The 16,417-nt window shown below is 39.0% G+C and overlaps 1 protein-coding gene and 1 pseudogene across 1 annotated transcript in view; one reads left to right on the top strand and one right to left on the bottom strand.

The window, feature by feature from the left end:
* The window catches only part of serpine2 (serpin peptidase inhibitor, clade E (nexin, plasminogen activator inhibitor type 1), member 2), a 53,349-nt gene that overhangs the window by 12,728 nt on the left and 24,204 nt on the right, over positions 1-16,417 (bottom strand). The window contains exons 5-6 of the mRNA XM_034167817.1: positions 2,903-3,101; positions 2,473-2,570 (exon numbers count right to left, since the gene is read on the bottom strand). Of these exons, the coding sequence (XP_034023708.1) occupies positions 2,473-2,570; positions 2,903-3,101 (297 nt within the window). The remainder of the gene's footprint in view (positions 1-2,472; positions 2,571-2,902; positions 3,102-16,417) is intronic.
* Positions 1,352-1,469, top strand: LOC117509685 (annotated as a pseudogene).

Genomic DNA, 16,417 nt, shown 5'->3' with positions numbered 1-16,417 from the left:
CTCAGACAGAACAATCGGAGAGAAAGAGTCTAACCAAATACCGGCATCACTGAAAGCAGCCAAAGATAACGATACATCTTTGGGATGGTTATGAGTAATTTTTTCTCTAATAGTTAAAATTTTGTTAGCAAAGAAAGTCATGAAGTCATTACTAGTTAAAGTTAATGGAATACTCAGCTCAATAGAGCTCTGACTCTTTGTCAGCCTGGCTACAGTGCTGAAAAGAAACCTGGGGTTGTTCTTATTTTCTTCAATTAGTGATGAGTAGAAAGATGTCCTAGCTTTACGGAGGGCTTTTTTATAGAGCAACAAACTCTTTTTCCAGGCTAAGTGAAGATCTTCTAAATTAGTGAGACGCCATTTCCTCTCCAACTTACGGGTTATCTGCTTTAAGCTACGAGTTTGTGAGTTATACCACGGAGTCAGACACTTCTGATTTAAAGCTCTCTTTTTCAGAGGAGCTACAGCATCCAAAGTTGTCTTCAATGAGGATGTAAAACTACTGACGAGATACTCTAACTCCCTTACAGAGTTTAGGTAGCTACTCTGCTCTGTGTTGGTATATGACATTAGAGAACATAAAGAAGGAATCATATCCTTAAACCTAGTTACAGCGCAGAGGGTCACCCCCTAGAGCCTGGTCTGCTTGACGTTTCTTCCTAAGAGAGAGTTTTTCCTCACCACAGTTGCCTAGTGCTTGCTCTGGGGGTTGGCAGGGTTAATATGGAGTGACTTGGGCCAGGTTTGCTGTCATTTGGCGCTTTATACATAACATACTTATACATGAATTGAAATGTAATTGAATATTGAAGTGTATGTCTGTGTTGATATGTAGTGTGTTGTGAATTTGTGTATATGTTGTTATGACTGTTATAATTGTTGGACTCATTCTAGCAGGGGTGAGCGTTGATAAGCTTTGCTTCTGCCCACACCCTTTCGGACTCACAGGCTTGTTTATATAACATTCATATTATTGGTATGTTTCTGTTTTCGGATTTGTGTGTGTGCCGAATAAATCCATTCATTCATTCATTCATTCAACGTGCCAGACAAAAATAAAAAAATTTAACTCCAAGATGGCAGGTCGTTACGACGAAAGGGTGATGACATGATTGCAGGACATATGCTGCGTCCAAAACACTTGGAAGGTCAGAGATTCAGACCTCTAGCTCAGGGAAAAAATGCCTTCAATGCTCAGTCGGCCAGGATTCTTACTTGGAAACGTGAGGAAATGGAGCGACCTGAGGATTCAGAGTTGATGTCACAGCTATGTCAGCTGTATTTGTGACTGGTTAGACATCAATGTTATTAATGCTGAAAATGCATCTTTAAAATCAAATTTTAGATGTAACATAGCAGCCAGTCTGCTCTGTGTGAGCCTGATCCCGTCAGATCTCAGAAGCTAAGCAGTGTGGGGCCTGGATAGTACGTGGATGGGAGACCTCTTCAGAACACCAGGGGCTGTGTGCGTTTCTCCAGGTAAAACTGGAGTTGTGTCAGGAAGGGCATCCAGCATAAAACCTGTGCCAAATACCAATGCGGATCTGGCTGTATCCACTGTGGCGGCCCCGAACAAATGGGAGCAGCCGAACGGACAACAACTGCTATATGTAATATATTCATGAACTATGTACATTTAGTTAATCTAGTAGATCCACACATCAGTAAAAACATCTCTGACAATTTAATTTAGCCCAAAAGATAACATTAGCATAGCTCCACTGTGATAGGCTAAGTAGTAATTTGGTAAGTTGGTAATCTCATGAGCACACTTTTTTTTTGGAAGTAGCAATTTGTTATGTCGGGTCTTTCTGAGCTTCCGAGGTTTCTGAACACAGCATTAGTTAAAGCATCCCTAAAACCAGAAACATTAAAATGTTTTCTACAGAGTTCATTTTGATATGTCTGAAAAAGATCCTATCAAGTTCAAAAAAACACTTTAAAATTTGAATTTATTTGTATTATTTTTAATTAATTCATTTTTTATTGAGGTGTTCACAAATGTCTTCTGCTGAATTGTTTTTGTGGTGATGCTGTGAAGCATTTTGTAACTGCCACCTGAAAAGCACTTCTAAAAAAACATTGCTATTGTTATTAAATGCAGTGTGTTGTATTTCGTACCATTAGAAGAGACAAATCCAACTATGTCCTATGCGGTCAAAAGCTCATTAAAACAGTACCACTAGCATCAACGTACAAAAATGTACACTTTTTAAACCTTATTAGATGTATCCTAAAAACATCCTGTAAAAATCATTTTTACATTACACCACATGGTGGCAGTGGACCTCTTTATTTACAACTATGTTTCTTTCCATAACTCAAGAAGAGGTTGTTGAAAGAAATTCAGTTGTTAACAGAAAACATCTAGACACTGCTTGTACTCTCTACCAACCTCATAGCAGTAAACGCCCCACAAGCCTTTCAAATAGGTGAAACCATTCAGTTGCAGGTTTTGACATTTGCACTCACTCAGGTGTCTGAAGTCAGCTTTTTCCTCATTGAACATATCTGTAATTCCAAGTACTGACAGAGGGCGTTCCAAATCCACCTCCGCCTCAGCAGTAAATCTACAGACAAACACACACCAATTTATATCCAGTATGTACAGCAAATATTTAAAGCAGAATAAAGGATAATTACATTACAAACCGTTTTGTGCTCGGTAATGTTCTCTTGGCTTTTCACATTTTCAAACAACATGCACTTTCCTTTAACTTTTTTAAGTTTAAAAAAAGTCTCACATACGTATATGTACGAGAGACATAAAAATAATTCATTTTTTTAAAGTTTCAAACAAGGTGAGAAACCAGTGTGGAGAATCTGTTACAAATAGCACAAAATAGAGAATCTGAAGTTTGAAGGCCAGTTGTGGAATGTGTGTTTCTGTTTTGTTTCTTACTTAGGGATGAGCAGGCGGACTTTCCTCATATGCATCAGTTTGGTCCAGCTCTGCACCGTGGCTGTGCTGATGTGTGGGATAACACTGGACAGGGGCGTGTCCTCATCAGAAGGCAGAGCAATCAGCATGTTGATCGTGTTGCCATGATAAGGCAGCTCAATGACTTTATATTTCAGTCCCTGAGGGGTAGAAGCAATACCTGGAACAAAAGGTAGTTTAAGTGTCAGATATTTCATACTGACATTTTCTGCATTTTCTAAAGTAAACCAGGCTTTATTCCTCATCTGTAGGAATGTCTTTAATCCTGTCCAACTATAGATTTCTTCAGATTGATAAAGAGTGATACTGCACATAATCAAAGGTTCTGTCTGCAGGACTCACCACAGTAATCATTACTTCAACATAAAACGTGTATACTGAGCAAAGCCTTAAATATAGCAGTAAAAATATATTCATATATTGGCTAATGCATGTGATACATAAATTTGTAATCATGATTATTCAAGGTACTGTGTACTGACAACAGGAGAGTGTTTGCTTTTGTGTCACAAAAGGATTCTTTAAGATAGATTTCACCATGTGTACAATTTAATGGTTAGTTACTTCCCCCTCCAGAGGTGGAGTGAAGATTTGTTCCTAGTGGCTCTGTACATATATATGTGTGTTTATTATATGGTATGGGATTTTGCCAACTTCTGATTGGCCCATTCGCCACTTTTTGAGCTGTTGACCGTTGGTGGAGCCGAGTAGACCGCACGTGCAGCGTAGCGCTAGCTAATCGAGCGAGGCCTTTATACAATTATAGACTTTTGATGAGGTGTACCCGTGATTATATAATAGATAGTTATTATATGGTATGTGATTTTACCAACTTCTGATTGGCCCATTTACCACTTTCTGAGCTGTACCACATGCCGAGTTGACCGCTGGTGGAGCCGAGTACACCTCGCGTGCAGCGTAGCGCTAGCCAATCGCGTGACACCTTCTATCGATAACGACCAATCAGATAAGGCGATACAACGCCTACTTTGGCTGTCAGTTTGTTGACAAGATGGCAGAAGACAGGTTTTCCTCTGATAGCGACGCTGACTTAAAACTAATTTTACACGAAAAAGATGCGAAGAACACCCGCAGAAATACACAGTCAGCAGCCAACCAGTTTCGTAAGTACGTCACTGAAAAGGGACATGCGCCCAGCTTTGAAACTTATGACAGATGGATGCTTGATGGAGTACTCGGTCGATTTTACGCGGAAGCTAGACAGGCAAAAGGTGAACTTTCTAAAAAAAACAACAAAAAAAAAACAAGCCTGATGACTCTTCATCACGGACTTAACAGGCATCTCCAGTCAATCGATGGGATGTCAGTTGTTGCAGTGTGACAGTAATATTAAAGAGTTGAAACTTGAGATTGATTTTTCAGTTTTACTATGTTTGACAAACTCCCAATTTTCTTGTTTACCATATAATATATATATATTATGCGGACCTGGTCAGGATGGTTCTGACCAGGTCTGCATAATCACCGGTACACCGAAATCAAAAGTCTATAATTGTATAATGTATGACAATATCTGCAATGGCGTGTAACTGATGAACCGATCAACAGATTTTTGTGACTGTCACTAGCCCAATTAATATTTTGATAACAAAATATCTATCTATAGTTTTATTGTAGAAATAAAATTACATTTAATATTTTTTTATTTTCACAAATTACTTGCTAAAAATAGTTTTGACCACTTTGTGGGGCCAACTTTTTTCATACTTTATTTTAAATATATGTTGGCATTGTTCAGAAAACACAAAGAAAGGTTAAAGAGTTGGTAAGAAGAATATAGTATCTCATTAATTGTTATATTGCACTAGTTGTGTGAATGGAGTGAAGTCTGACATCTCTGATCACATTCTGATTATGTTTTGATAGCCAGCAAATCCTTTTTGGAATCTGATATAGACAGATAAATGGGATGCATCTACTCCGCATCATGCTGACACAGGCCCCGTCACACCTTGACGATTTAACCAGCATATGCCAAACGTATTAAAAAACACTGGCATAAGTTCCGTTTTTTTTTTCTCCATAAGTTAAGAGCACGCTGAAGCACGTTGAAAGACGCTGAAGTTTGCTGACGTATGTCCTAATAAGCTGAGCTCCTCAATAAATTTTGGGCATGCTGAAAATTTTCAACACATGCCAGCGTGTGACTCATACATCCTGCACATGCTGGACATAAGTTGTAGGTAAGTTTTGTGATTGTTGGCAGATGTTTCTTGTAATTTATTCATAAGTCTAAATAGAGTTGTAAGTAAAAGTTTGGCCACCCCTGATGATTTCAGCAATTTCAGTTAAATATATCATATAGCAGACAAACATACTGATATTTGAGAAGTGAAATGAAGTTTATAGGATTTACAGAAAGTGTGCAATAATTCTTTAAACAAAATTAGGCAGGTGCATAAATTTGAGCACCTCAACAGAAAAAAATACATCAATATTTAGTAGATCCTCCTTTAGCAGAAATAACAGCCTCTAAATGCTTCCTATAGCTTCCAATGAGAGTCTAGATTCTGGTTGAAGGTATTTTGGACCAGTCTTCTATGCAGAACACCTCAGGTTTTTTGGTTTCAGAGCATGGACAGCCCGCTTAAAAATCACACCACAGAGTTTCAATAATATTCCGGTCTGGGGACTGAGATGGCCATTCCAGAACGTTGCACTTGTTCCTCTTCATGAATGCCTTAGTAGATTTTGAGCAGTGTTTAGGGTTGTTGTCTTGTTGAAAGATCCAGCCCCGGCACAATTTCAACTTTGTCACTGATTCATGAACATTGTTCCCAAGAATCTGCTGATATTGACTGGAATGTGACCCTCAACTTTAACAAGAGTCCCAGTACCTGCAATGGCCACACAGCCACAAAGCATGATGGAACCACCTCCAAATTTTACTTTAGGTAGCAAGTGTTTTTCTTGGGATGCTGTGTTCATTTTCAGTCATGCATACCGCCCCTGCATACCCTAACTCAATTTTAGTTTCATCAGTCCACAGCACCTTATTCCAAAATGAAGCTGGCTTGTCCAAATGTGCTTCAGCATACCTCAAGCGACTCTGTGATGGGTACACAGAAAAGGTTTCCTCTGCATTACAGCATCATACAACATCTCCTTGTGCAAAGTGCCCTGTATAGTTGAACGATACACAGAGACACTATCAGCAGCAAGATCATGTTGTAGGTCTTTGGAGCAGGTCTGTGGGTTGACTATGACTGTTCTCACCATCCATTGCTTCAGCTTATCTGAGATTTTTCTTGGCTGCCACTTCGGGCCTTAACTAGTACTGCACCTGCGGTCTTCCATTTCCTCACTATGTTCCTCACAGAGGAAACTGACAGCTGAAATCTCTGAGATAGCTTTTTGTATCCTTCCCCTAAACCATGATGTTGAACAATCTTTGTTTTCAGGTCATTTGAGAGTTGTTTAGAGGCTCCCATGTTGCGACTCAGAAGAGATGCAAAGAGGAGAAACATTTGCAAATGGCCACCTTAAATACCCTTTCTCATGATTGGATTCATCTGTGTAAGGAGGTCAAGGGTCAATGAACTTACCAAACCAATTTTGTGTTCCAATAATTAGTGCTAAATGTATTCAAATCAATAAAATGACAAGGGTGCCAAAATTTATGCACCTGCTTAATTTTGTTTAAATAATTATTGCACAATTTCTGTAAATCCTAGAAACTTCATTTCACTTCACAAGTATCAGTGTGTTCGGGCCCGAACGCCTTCCACAATTTTGTATAAAAAAATTCTATCCTTGAAATATGAATACAATAATTAATGTCAGCAAAAATTAGTAGGGGCTTTCTGTACACTAAGCAGAAATATTTCAAACTGGGTGATAAACCACACAAAATATTGGCTAGACAACTTAGGAAACAGGAACAGGATCGTACAATACGCAAAATTACAAATAGGGGTGAAATCCTGACTAACCCTAGCGATATCAACGATCAGTTTTATCAAAAACTATATGCTACACAGAATGTAGAGCATGACTCCATGAAAAAATTCTTAGATAAATGTACTTTTCCAAATTTGGAGGAGAAAGAATTGACCTCACTGAACTCAGAAATAACAGTAGAAGAAATCAAGAGTGCAATTGCCTCAACTAAGAACAACAGAGCTCCTGGGCCGGACGGTATTCCTAGCGAATTTTAGAAAAAATTTAGTGAAACTCTCTGTCCATATTTGTATAAAACATTCACTCAAGCTTTACTTGATAAAGCCTTTTCCCCTACTCTTACAGAAGCAGTTATAACAGTTATTTATAAGAAAGGCAGGAACGCTGAAGAAGTGGGTTCCTATCGCCCCATCTCTCTTCTAAATTTTGATGGAAAAATTTTTTCTAAAATACTTGCCAATAGACTAAGCCCCCTCCTGTCACGGTTAATACATTCGGACCAGACTGGATTCATACCTCAGAGAAATTCATTCTTTAATCTCAGACGTCTATTCAACATAATTTATTCTCCAAGTAGGCCTAGGGAGGTAGCAGTTTTGTCACTTGACGCTGAAAAAGCTTTTGACCAGATTGAATGGTTGTATTTGTTTGAAATATTGGAAAGGTTTCAATTAGGTCAAAATTTTATATCAGTGGTCAAATTACTCTACACTAACCCACAGGCCCGGGTCCTCACCAATCAGATTCTGTCACCACATTTTCGTTTACACAGGGGGACGAAACAGGGTTGCCCCCTGTCCCCGCTGATATTCGCTCTGGCAATAGAGCCCCTGGATGAAAGTATCCGCAAAGACCCTACTATCTTTGGCTAAGAAACTAACAAAACCTGTAATAAAATTTCTCTTTACGCTGATGATATTTTGTTATATATCACCAACCCTGAGCTATCTCTACCTGCCATTTTAGATAAAATCAAGCTATTTGGGTCCTTTTCTGGATACAGGATAAATCTGAATAAAAGTGAACTTATGCCCGTACATGTGTGGTTACATAATCTACCTTTAAAAATAGCCCATGAGAAGTTCACATATCTGGGAATACAGGTGACAAGGTGCTACTCCTCCTTATTAAAATTTAACTATCAACCTTTACTCTCCGAGCTTAAACTAAATATACAATTTTGGAACATGCTTCCCATTTCATTTCATTATAGGTAGAGTTAATGCTATAAAAATGATAGTTTTGCCCAAGTTCTTATATCTGTTTCAAAACCTTCCTGTATTTCTTCGTAAATCATATTTTAAGAAATTATATTCACTTGTTTTGCCTTTTTGTGGAATAATAAGACACATAGATGTGCCAGGAAACACCTTTACAAGTTTAAGAGGGATGGGGGTCTGGCGCTTCCTAACTTTCTACTCTATTATGGGGCCTCACACATAACATCGGACCGGGAGTGACATGTTTAGCCGCATGTTCTCCTTGAATTGCTGGCTGTCTGAGTGGTGTCCAAAAAATGAGGTGGGCTTCATAGATAATTGGCAAAGCTTCTGGGGAAAACCTGGTCTTGTTCGGAGAGACGGCATCCATCCCACTTTGGATGGAACAGCTCTCATTTCTAGAAATCTGGCCAATTTTCTTAAATCCTCCAAACCGTGACTATCCAGGGTTGGGACCAGGAAGCAGAGTTGTAGTCTTACACACCTCTCTGCAGCTTCTCTCCCCCTGCCATCCCCTCATTACCCCATCCCCGTAGAGACGGTGCCTGCTCCCAGACCACCAATAACCAGCAAAAATCTATTTGAGCATAAAAATTCAAAAAGAAAAAATAATATAGCACCTTCAACTGCACCACAGACTAAAACAGTTAAATGTGGTCTATTAAACATTAGATCTCTCTCTTCTAAGTCCCTGTTAGTAAATTATATAATAATTGATCAACATATTGATTTATTCTGCCTTACAGAAACCTGGTTACAGCAGGATGAATATGTTAGTTTAAATGAGTCAACACCCCCGAGTCACACTAACTGCCAGAACGCTCGTAGCACGGGCCGAGGCGGAGGATTAGCAGCAATCTTCCATTCCAGCTTATTAATTAATCAAAAACCCAGACAGAGCTTTAATTCATTTGAAAGCTTGACTCTTAGTCTTGTCCATCCAAATTGGAAGTCCCAAAAACCAGTTTTATTTGTTGTTATCTATCGTCCTCCTGGTCGTTACTGTGAGTTTCTCTGTGAATTTTCAGAACTTTTGTCTGACGTAGTGCTTAGCTCAGATAAGATAATTATAGTGGGCGATTTTAACATCCACACAGATGCTGAGAATGACAGCCTCAACACTGCATTTAATCTATTATTAGACTCAATTGGCTTTGCTCAAAATGTAAATGAGTCCATCCACCACTTTAATCATATCTTAGATCTTGTTCTGACTTATGGTATGGAAATTGAAGACTTAACAGTATTCCCTGAAAACTCCCTTCTGTCTGATCATTTCTTAATAACATTTACATTTACTCTGATGGACTACCCAGCAGTGGGGAATAAGTTTCATTACACTAGAAGTCTTTCAGAAAGCGCTGTAACTAGGTTTAAGGATATGTTTCCTAATGCCATATACCAACACAGTGCAGAGTAGCTACCTAAACTCTGTAAGTGAGATAGAGTATCTCGTCAATAGTTTTACATCCTCATTGAAGACAACTTTGGATGCTGTAGCTCCTCTGAAAAAGAGAGCTTTAAATCAGAAGTGCCTGACTCCGTGGTATAACTCACAGGCTCGCAGCTTGAAGCAGATAACCCGTAAGTTGGAGAGGAAATGGCGTCTCACTAATTTAGAAGATCTTCACTTAGCCTGGAAAAAGAGTCTGTTGCTCTATAAAAAAGCCCTCCGTAAAGCTAGGACATCTTACTACTCATCACTAATTGAAGAAAATAAGAACAACCCCAGGTTTCTTTTCAGCACTGTAGCCAGGCTGACAAAGAGTCAGAGCTCTATTGAGCCGAGTATTCCTTTAACTTTAACTAGTAATGACTTCATGACTTTCTTTGCTAATAAAATTTTAACTATTAGAGAAAAAATTACTCATAACCATCCCAAAGACGTATCGTTATCTTTGGCTGCTTTCAGTGATGCCGGTATTTGGTTAGACTCTTTCTCTCAGATTGTTCTGTCTGAGTTATTTTCATTAGTTACTTCATCCAAACCATCAACATGTCTATTGGACCCCATTCCTACCAGGCTGCTCAAGGAAGCCCTACCATTATTTAATGCTTCGATCTTAAATATGATCAATCTATCTTTATTAGTTGGCTATGTACCACAGGCTTTTAAGGTGGCAGTAATTAAACCATTACTTAAAAAGCCATCACTTGACCCAGCTATCTTAGCTAATTATAGGCCAATCTCCAACCTTCCTTTTCTCTCAAAATTCTTGAAAGGGTAGTTGTAAAACAGCTAACTGATCATCTGCAGAGGAATGGTCTATTTGAAGAGTTTCAGTCAGGTTTTAGAATTCATCATAGTACAGAAACAGCATTAGTGAAGGTTACAAAGGATCTTCTTATGGCCAAGACAGTGGACTCATCTCTGTGCTTGTTCTGTTAGACCTCAGTGCTGCTTTTGATACTGCTGACCATAAAATTTTATTACAGAGATTAGAGCATGCCATAGGTATTAAAGGCACTGCGCTGCAGTGGTTTGAATCATATTTATCTAGTAGATTACAATTTGTTCATGTAAATGGGGAATCGTCTTCACAGACTAAGGTTAATTATGGAGTTCCACAAGGTTCTGTGCTAGGACCAATTTTATTCACTTTATACATGCTTCCCTTAGGCAGTATTATTAGACGGCATTGCTTAAATTTTCATTGTTACGCAGATGATACCCAGCTTTATCTATCCATGAAGCCCGAGGACACACACCAATTAGCTAAACTGCAGGATTATCTTACAGACATAAGGACATGGATGACCTCTAATTTCCTGCTTTTAAACTCAGATAAAACTGAAGTTATTGTACTTGGCCCCACAAATCTTAGAAACATGGTGTCTAACCAGATCCTTACTCTGGATAGCATTACCCTGACCTCTAGTAATACTGTGAGAAATCTTGGAGTCATTTTTGAGCAGGATATGTCATTCAAAGCGCATATTAAACAAATATGTAAGACTGCTTTTTTGCATTTACGCAATATCTCTAAAATTAGAAAGGTCTTGTCTCAGAGTGATGCTGAAAAACTAATTCATGCATTTATTTCCTCTAGGCTGGACTATTGTAATTCATTATTATCAGCTTGTCCTAAAAGTTCCCTGAAAAGCCTTCAGTTAATTCAAAATTATGCAGCTAGAGTACTGACGGGGACTACAAGGAGAGAGCATATCTCACCCATATTGGCCTCTCTTCATTGGCTTCCTGTTAATTCTAGAATAGAATTTAAAATTCTTCTTCTTACTTATAAGGTTTTGAATAATCAGGTCCCTTCTTATCTCAGGAACCTCATAGTGCCATATCACCCCAATAGAGCGCTTCGCTCTCAGACTGCAGGCTTACTTGTAGTTCCTAGGGTTTGTAAGAGTAGAATGGGAGGCAGAGCCTTCAGCTTTCAGGCTCCTCTCCTGTGGAACCAGCTCCCAATTCGGATCAGGGAGACAGACACCCTCTCTACTTTTAAGATTAGGCTTAAAACTTTCCTTTTTGCTAAAGCTTATAGTTAGGGCTGGATGAGGTGACCCTGAACCATCCCTTAGTTATGCTGCTATAGACTTAGACTGCTGGGGGGTTCCCATAATGCACTGAATGTTTCTTTCTCTTTTTGCTCTGTATGCACCACTCTGTATTTAATCATTAGTGATTGATCTCTGCTCCCCCTCCACAGCATGTCTTTTCCTGGTTCTCTCCCTCAGCCCCAACCAGTCCCAGCAGAAGACTGCCCCTCCCTGAGCCTGGTTCTGCTGGAGGTTTCTTCCTGTTAAAGGGAGTTTTTCCTTCCCACTGTCGCCAAGTGCTTGCTCACAGGGGGTCGTTTTGACCTTTGGGGTTTTTACATAATTATTGTATGGCCTTGCCTTACAATATAAAGCGCCTTGGGGCAACTGTTTGTTGTGATTTGGCGCTATATAAATAAAATTGAATTGAATAAAATTCATGACATATTGGTTGGCTGACATTAGTGAACCTCCTACGTGGTTGCAATTGGAACAGGAAGCATGTCAGCCTTACTGTGTTGGAGCTATACTGCTATCCCCTGTGACAATTGATAAATCTATATATAATAACAATGTGGTAGTTCACAACACCATATGTATTTATAAGCAGATTAAACAACATTTCAAACTGAAGCATTTGTCCCCTGTCATGCCCATCGCAGACAATCCAGCCTTTAAACCATCAACCCTGGACATTACATTTAAAACTTGGAGGCAGGTGGGACTTTGTAAAATAGGTGACTTGTACCGAGAGGGGGTCTTTGCTTCTTTTAAACAGATACAAGAGATATATAAACTACCAGTGAAAGACTTTTTCAGATATCTGCAGATAAGAGATTTCGTCAGGAAATTTGTACAGGGCTTTGAAAGTCTTAGCAGTTCTTGCCTTGATGATTGCCTTCAACTTTCACCTAGTACAGAGAGATTTATCTCTCGTACATATGGAAATCTAATGTCAATGACCCCCACAAATTCATACCTTATTAAATCTAAATGGGCAGAGGAGCTGAATATTCAAATCACTGATGAACAATGGGAAGAAAGCTTGGAGAATATTCACAAGTGCTCTTACAATGTAAGACACTGTGATTCAGTTCAAAACCTTACATCGTTTACATTACTCTAAAGACAGGTTACATAAAATCTATCCCAATATCTCTCCTATCTGTGAGAAATGTGCCATAGATATTACTACATTTAGCCACAGTTTTATTCTCTGCTCTAAAGTTCAGAAGTATTAGACTGACATCTTTGACCATATGGCTCAGATCATCCATATCCATATAAAACCCGACCCTTTACTAATTATCTTGGGCATCTATAATAATATTGTGGGACTAAACAACACATAGAAATGTTTTATATCATATTGCATAGTTATTGCTAAGAAACTTATTCTGACCCATTGGAAAAACAGTGATGCCCCTCCTCTAAAACTGTGGCTTAATGACCTTGTAAATACATTATATCTGGAAAAAAAATACAGTATAATCTCTCTGACAGGCTCTCTCTTTTTGACAAAATATGGACACCTCTCTCTACATTTTTGCAGTCATAAAAAGTATTATTGGACTTGTGCTCTTTATCATTTTATCATTTATCATCATAACAACAGTTGGGCTGGGGGGGGTTGAGTAGGTATCAGGTTTCTTGTGTTATTTTATGTTAAGTGTCATGTTTTTTCTTCATTTGTTGTCTTTATAATATAAAAAATAGCAATTTCTGTATATCACTGTAACAAATGTATCTTACAGTCTGCTCAAAAAAAAAAAAAAAAAAGTATCAGTGTGTTCGTCTGCTAAATGATATATTTAACTGAATTTTCTGATCCAGACAACCAATGGTTTATAAAGGAAAATCATGAAAATTATCAGGGACGCCCAAACTTTTGCATACAACTGTACGTCCATTAATGCTGGCCACTGATTGGCTGAAACCTGCGGTCCTCATGCGGACAGACTGTTTCATTCATACATGGAGTAAATCTGACCTGTTCATTTCAGTCCAATTCACCATCACAGACAGACATGAATACACATCCTGATATTTAAAAATGACGTCTGAAAATACTTTAATTTGTGGCTGGAAACGTAGTGTTTTAAAGCAAGTTCCTTGGCTGCTCCAGGTGCATTTCTCATGCCGGTGTCACGCACTCTGATCACACAGAAGCGCTGTGATGATTTAAAGTTTTAAAGGGCCGTCGCTGTGGTGTGATCATCAGATGACCTGATTGATCAGGGTAATCACACCTAATTAATGCGCTGTAACCCTTTAAAGCATCGTCACTGTGGTGGGGTAATCAGATGACCTGATCTGTCGATCAGGCGATCAGATGACATGATCGATCAGACGACATGATCGATCAGGCGTGGTCACGCCTGATTAATGCACTGTTTAAACACTTAAAGCGCCATCGCTGTCGGTGATCAACACACCATTCATTCAGATCACACCTGATCATGGTTGACTGGCGTTTTAAAAGTTTAAATCATCACGCTGGCTAACTGTCAAGGTGTGACAGCTGTATTAATTTAATAGACATACGCGAGTGTGCGCCAACATTTTTAATACAGTCACAGGCTAAATCGTCAAGGTGTGACAGGGCCTTAAGCGAGAAGGCAATTAGTATGCTTGTTATTGGAATGTCACAGCAGCAGGTTATGCGAGCACTATGTCAACACCGCCTTATCGACCTCCAACACGTACACCACTTCACTCCCACTATTGAGACTGCTACACAAACCAGCACAACCTAAGAAAGTATAACCCCACACGTGCTACCACACGAGTGTGAAAAACACTACATGTCAGCGTCATACACAAGGCATACATGCACATGTGCCATAAGATTTTCATGATTTATAGTCATTAAAACTAAATCATAAGACAGTTATAAAAACCATAAAAATCTGTGACAGCCAACCATTTTCACTAGTACATGCAGCTGTGAAGAGAGCGATCTTAACCCAGACCATTGCACAGTAATCCCCAATGGCCATTTGGTCAATCTTAACAGCATACTGGGTGCATAAATTAGGATGAAAACTGCATGAATTTTTAAGAAAAGCATAACACGACAAAAAAAACCTTTTAAGATATCATTTATTTAGTCATTACTGGTGCACACTTAGTTGAGACAGAATTTAACAGAAACATCTAAGGAAGGATTGCATTGTATTAAAATAGTTTCTATTAAAAAGATCTGTACTTATGCAGAAGAACACAAAACCAATTTTTTTCAAAAAAGATTGGCCTGCAGCACTTTGTGAAATATCATATTCACAACAAACATGACATCATTACTTGTTCCCTTGCCAAAGGTTTATGCCCCGGGAACACTGAATGATAGAGTGCAGATAACACTGGTGTGACAACAACAGGCACAGACATCATCCTTCTTACTTGTTGTGAAAGCTGCATGACGGGCATGTAATGCTGCTGTGACACACAGGCTGTGGCATCACTCTCCTCGGGTGTGTGGGGGAGACAATAATTCAGGTGACCTCCACAGTGAGCTCAGTCTCCCTTCAAGCAATCTATACTAGGGTTGGGATGACTAATGAAAATTATTAGTTAACTAGTCGGGTACTATTAGTCACCGGCTAGTTGGTGACTAACTGTGACATTGATTGAATGAAGCCAATGTGACATTTATTTTAACAAATATAAGCACAAAATCACAAATACAAAAAACAGCATTAGCATGAAGACAATACCTGCATTCATTTACTACCCGTTTGAGCTGATTAATTCACCTGCCAAGGTTGACACACTTTCTTCACTGAGTGAAGGGAGTGGTGGCAGCTCTGGCAGATCTATTCTTTTAAGGGTTAAATGAACTTAATAAATGGCCTTAAACTAGTCAACAAATAAAAAGCAGTCATCAAGTAAGATATTAGCTAGTCGTAGTCGACCATTACTACTAGTTATCCCATCCCTAATCTTTACCTTAATTCTTCAAGGGCCAAATCTGAGTGTTAGTTACATGTTAGTGTGTACACTGAAAAGCTCAAAACCTGCGTATACTTATACTGCCACATTTTCAGGCAATGTGTAAAGTGACATGATTACATGTTGTAAGACTTAACACGGTCTTTGTCCTCTCTCTCTCTGTAGTTGTGGCCATGTTAAAGACGCTGCTCAATAGCCCAAACTTGCAGAAAATCAAAACGTCCACGTATGGGTACTTTCAGGAACTTTCAATATTACAGAGATTGTGATTGACTGAAAGATTGCTGTTGTAGGAAAAAGTAACCAATGACATTGCATGTTTTAGCATGCAGTTTCAGCAACGCAGATGCATATAAGGAAAGGTTTAACAAGCACGGCTGGCTCCGCTGCATCGCCCTCCCCCAGTTTTTCCTCAATGGATTTACGCTGATCTCAGGAATGGCCCAGAAATACAGAAGAAGCCGGAAATCCACGGATCCGCTGAGAATTCTTGTTTTCTGTTTTATAAGCAAACTTGTAACCAAGTATTTTTTAAGGCACATTATAAATTCCATTGCTCACAATGGAGGCACTTAGTTCATGCCAATCTTAGCATAGTGTTATGCAACACCAGCAAGTTTGCATGCTAATGTTAGTCCTCTAGTATCATCTTATGTGATGCTAGCGAGTTTTCAAGATGCATGAAGAGCATTGTTAATTGCTACTGTAAAGTGCTTCCCTCACTCAGGTCCGCAGCCACCACAAATATGTTTTTAAGCACGTTATAAATGCCATGACTCACTTTGGGGACACTTACAATGTCAGCGGCTTGACATTACACCTAGTGCCAAAATAGCGCAAGTCTCACGTTTTTTTTCATCCTCCCATCACAAAATGATTCAAATTCATTTTC

Source organism: Thalassophryne amazonica, chromosome 4 (assembly GCF_902500255.1).
Source record: "Thalassophryne amazonica chromosome 4, fThaAma1.1, whole genome shotgun sequence".
Lineage (NCBI taxonomy): Eukaryota > Metazoa > Chordata > Actinopteri > Batrachoidiformes > Batrachoididae > Thalassophryne > Thalassophryne amazonica.
The sequence above is the reverse complement of the archived record's forward strand: the minus strand, read 5'-3'. Positions and strand labels throughout refer to the sequence as shown.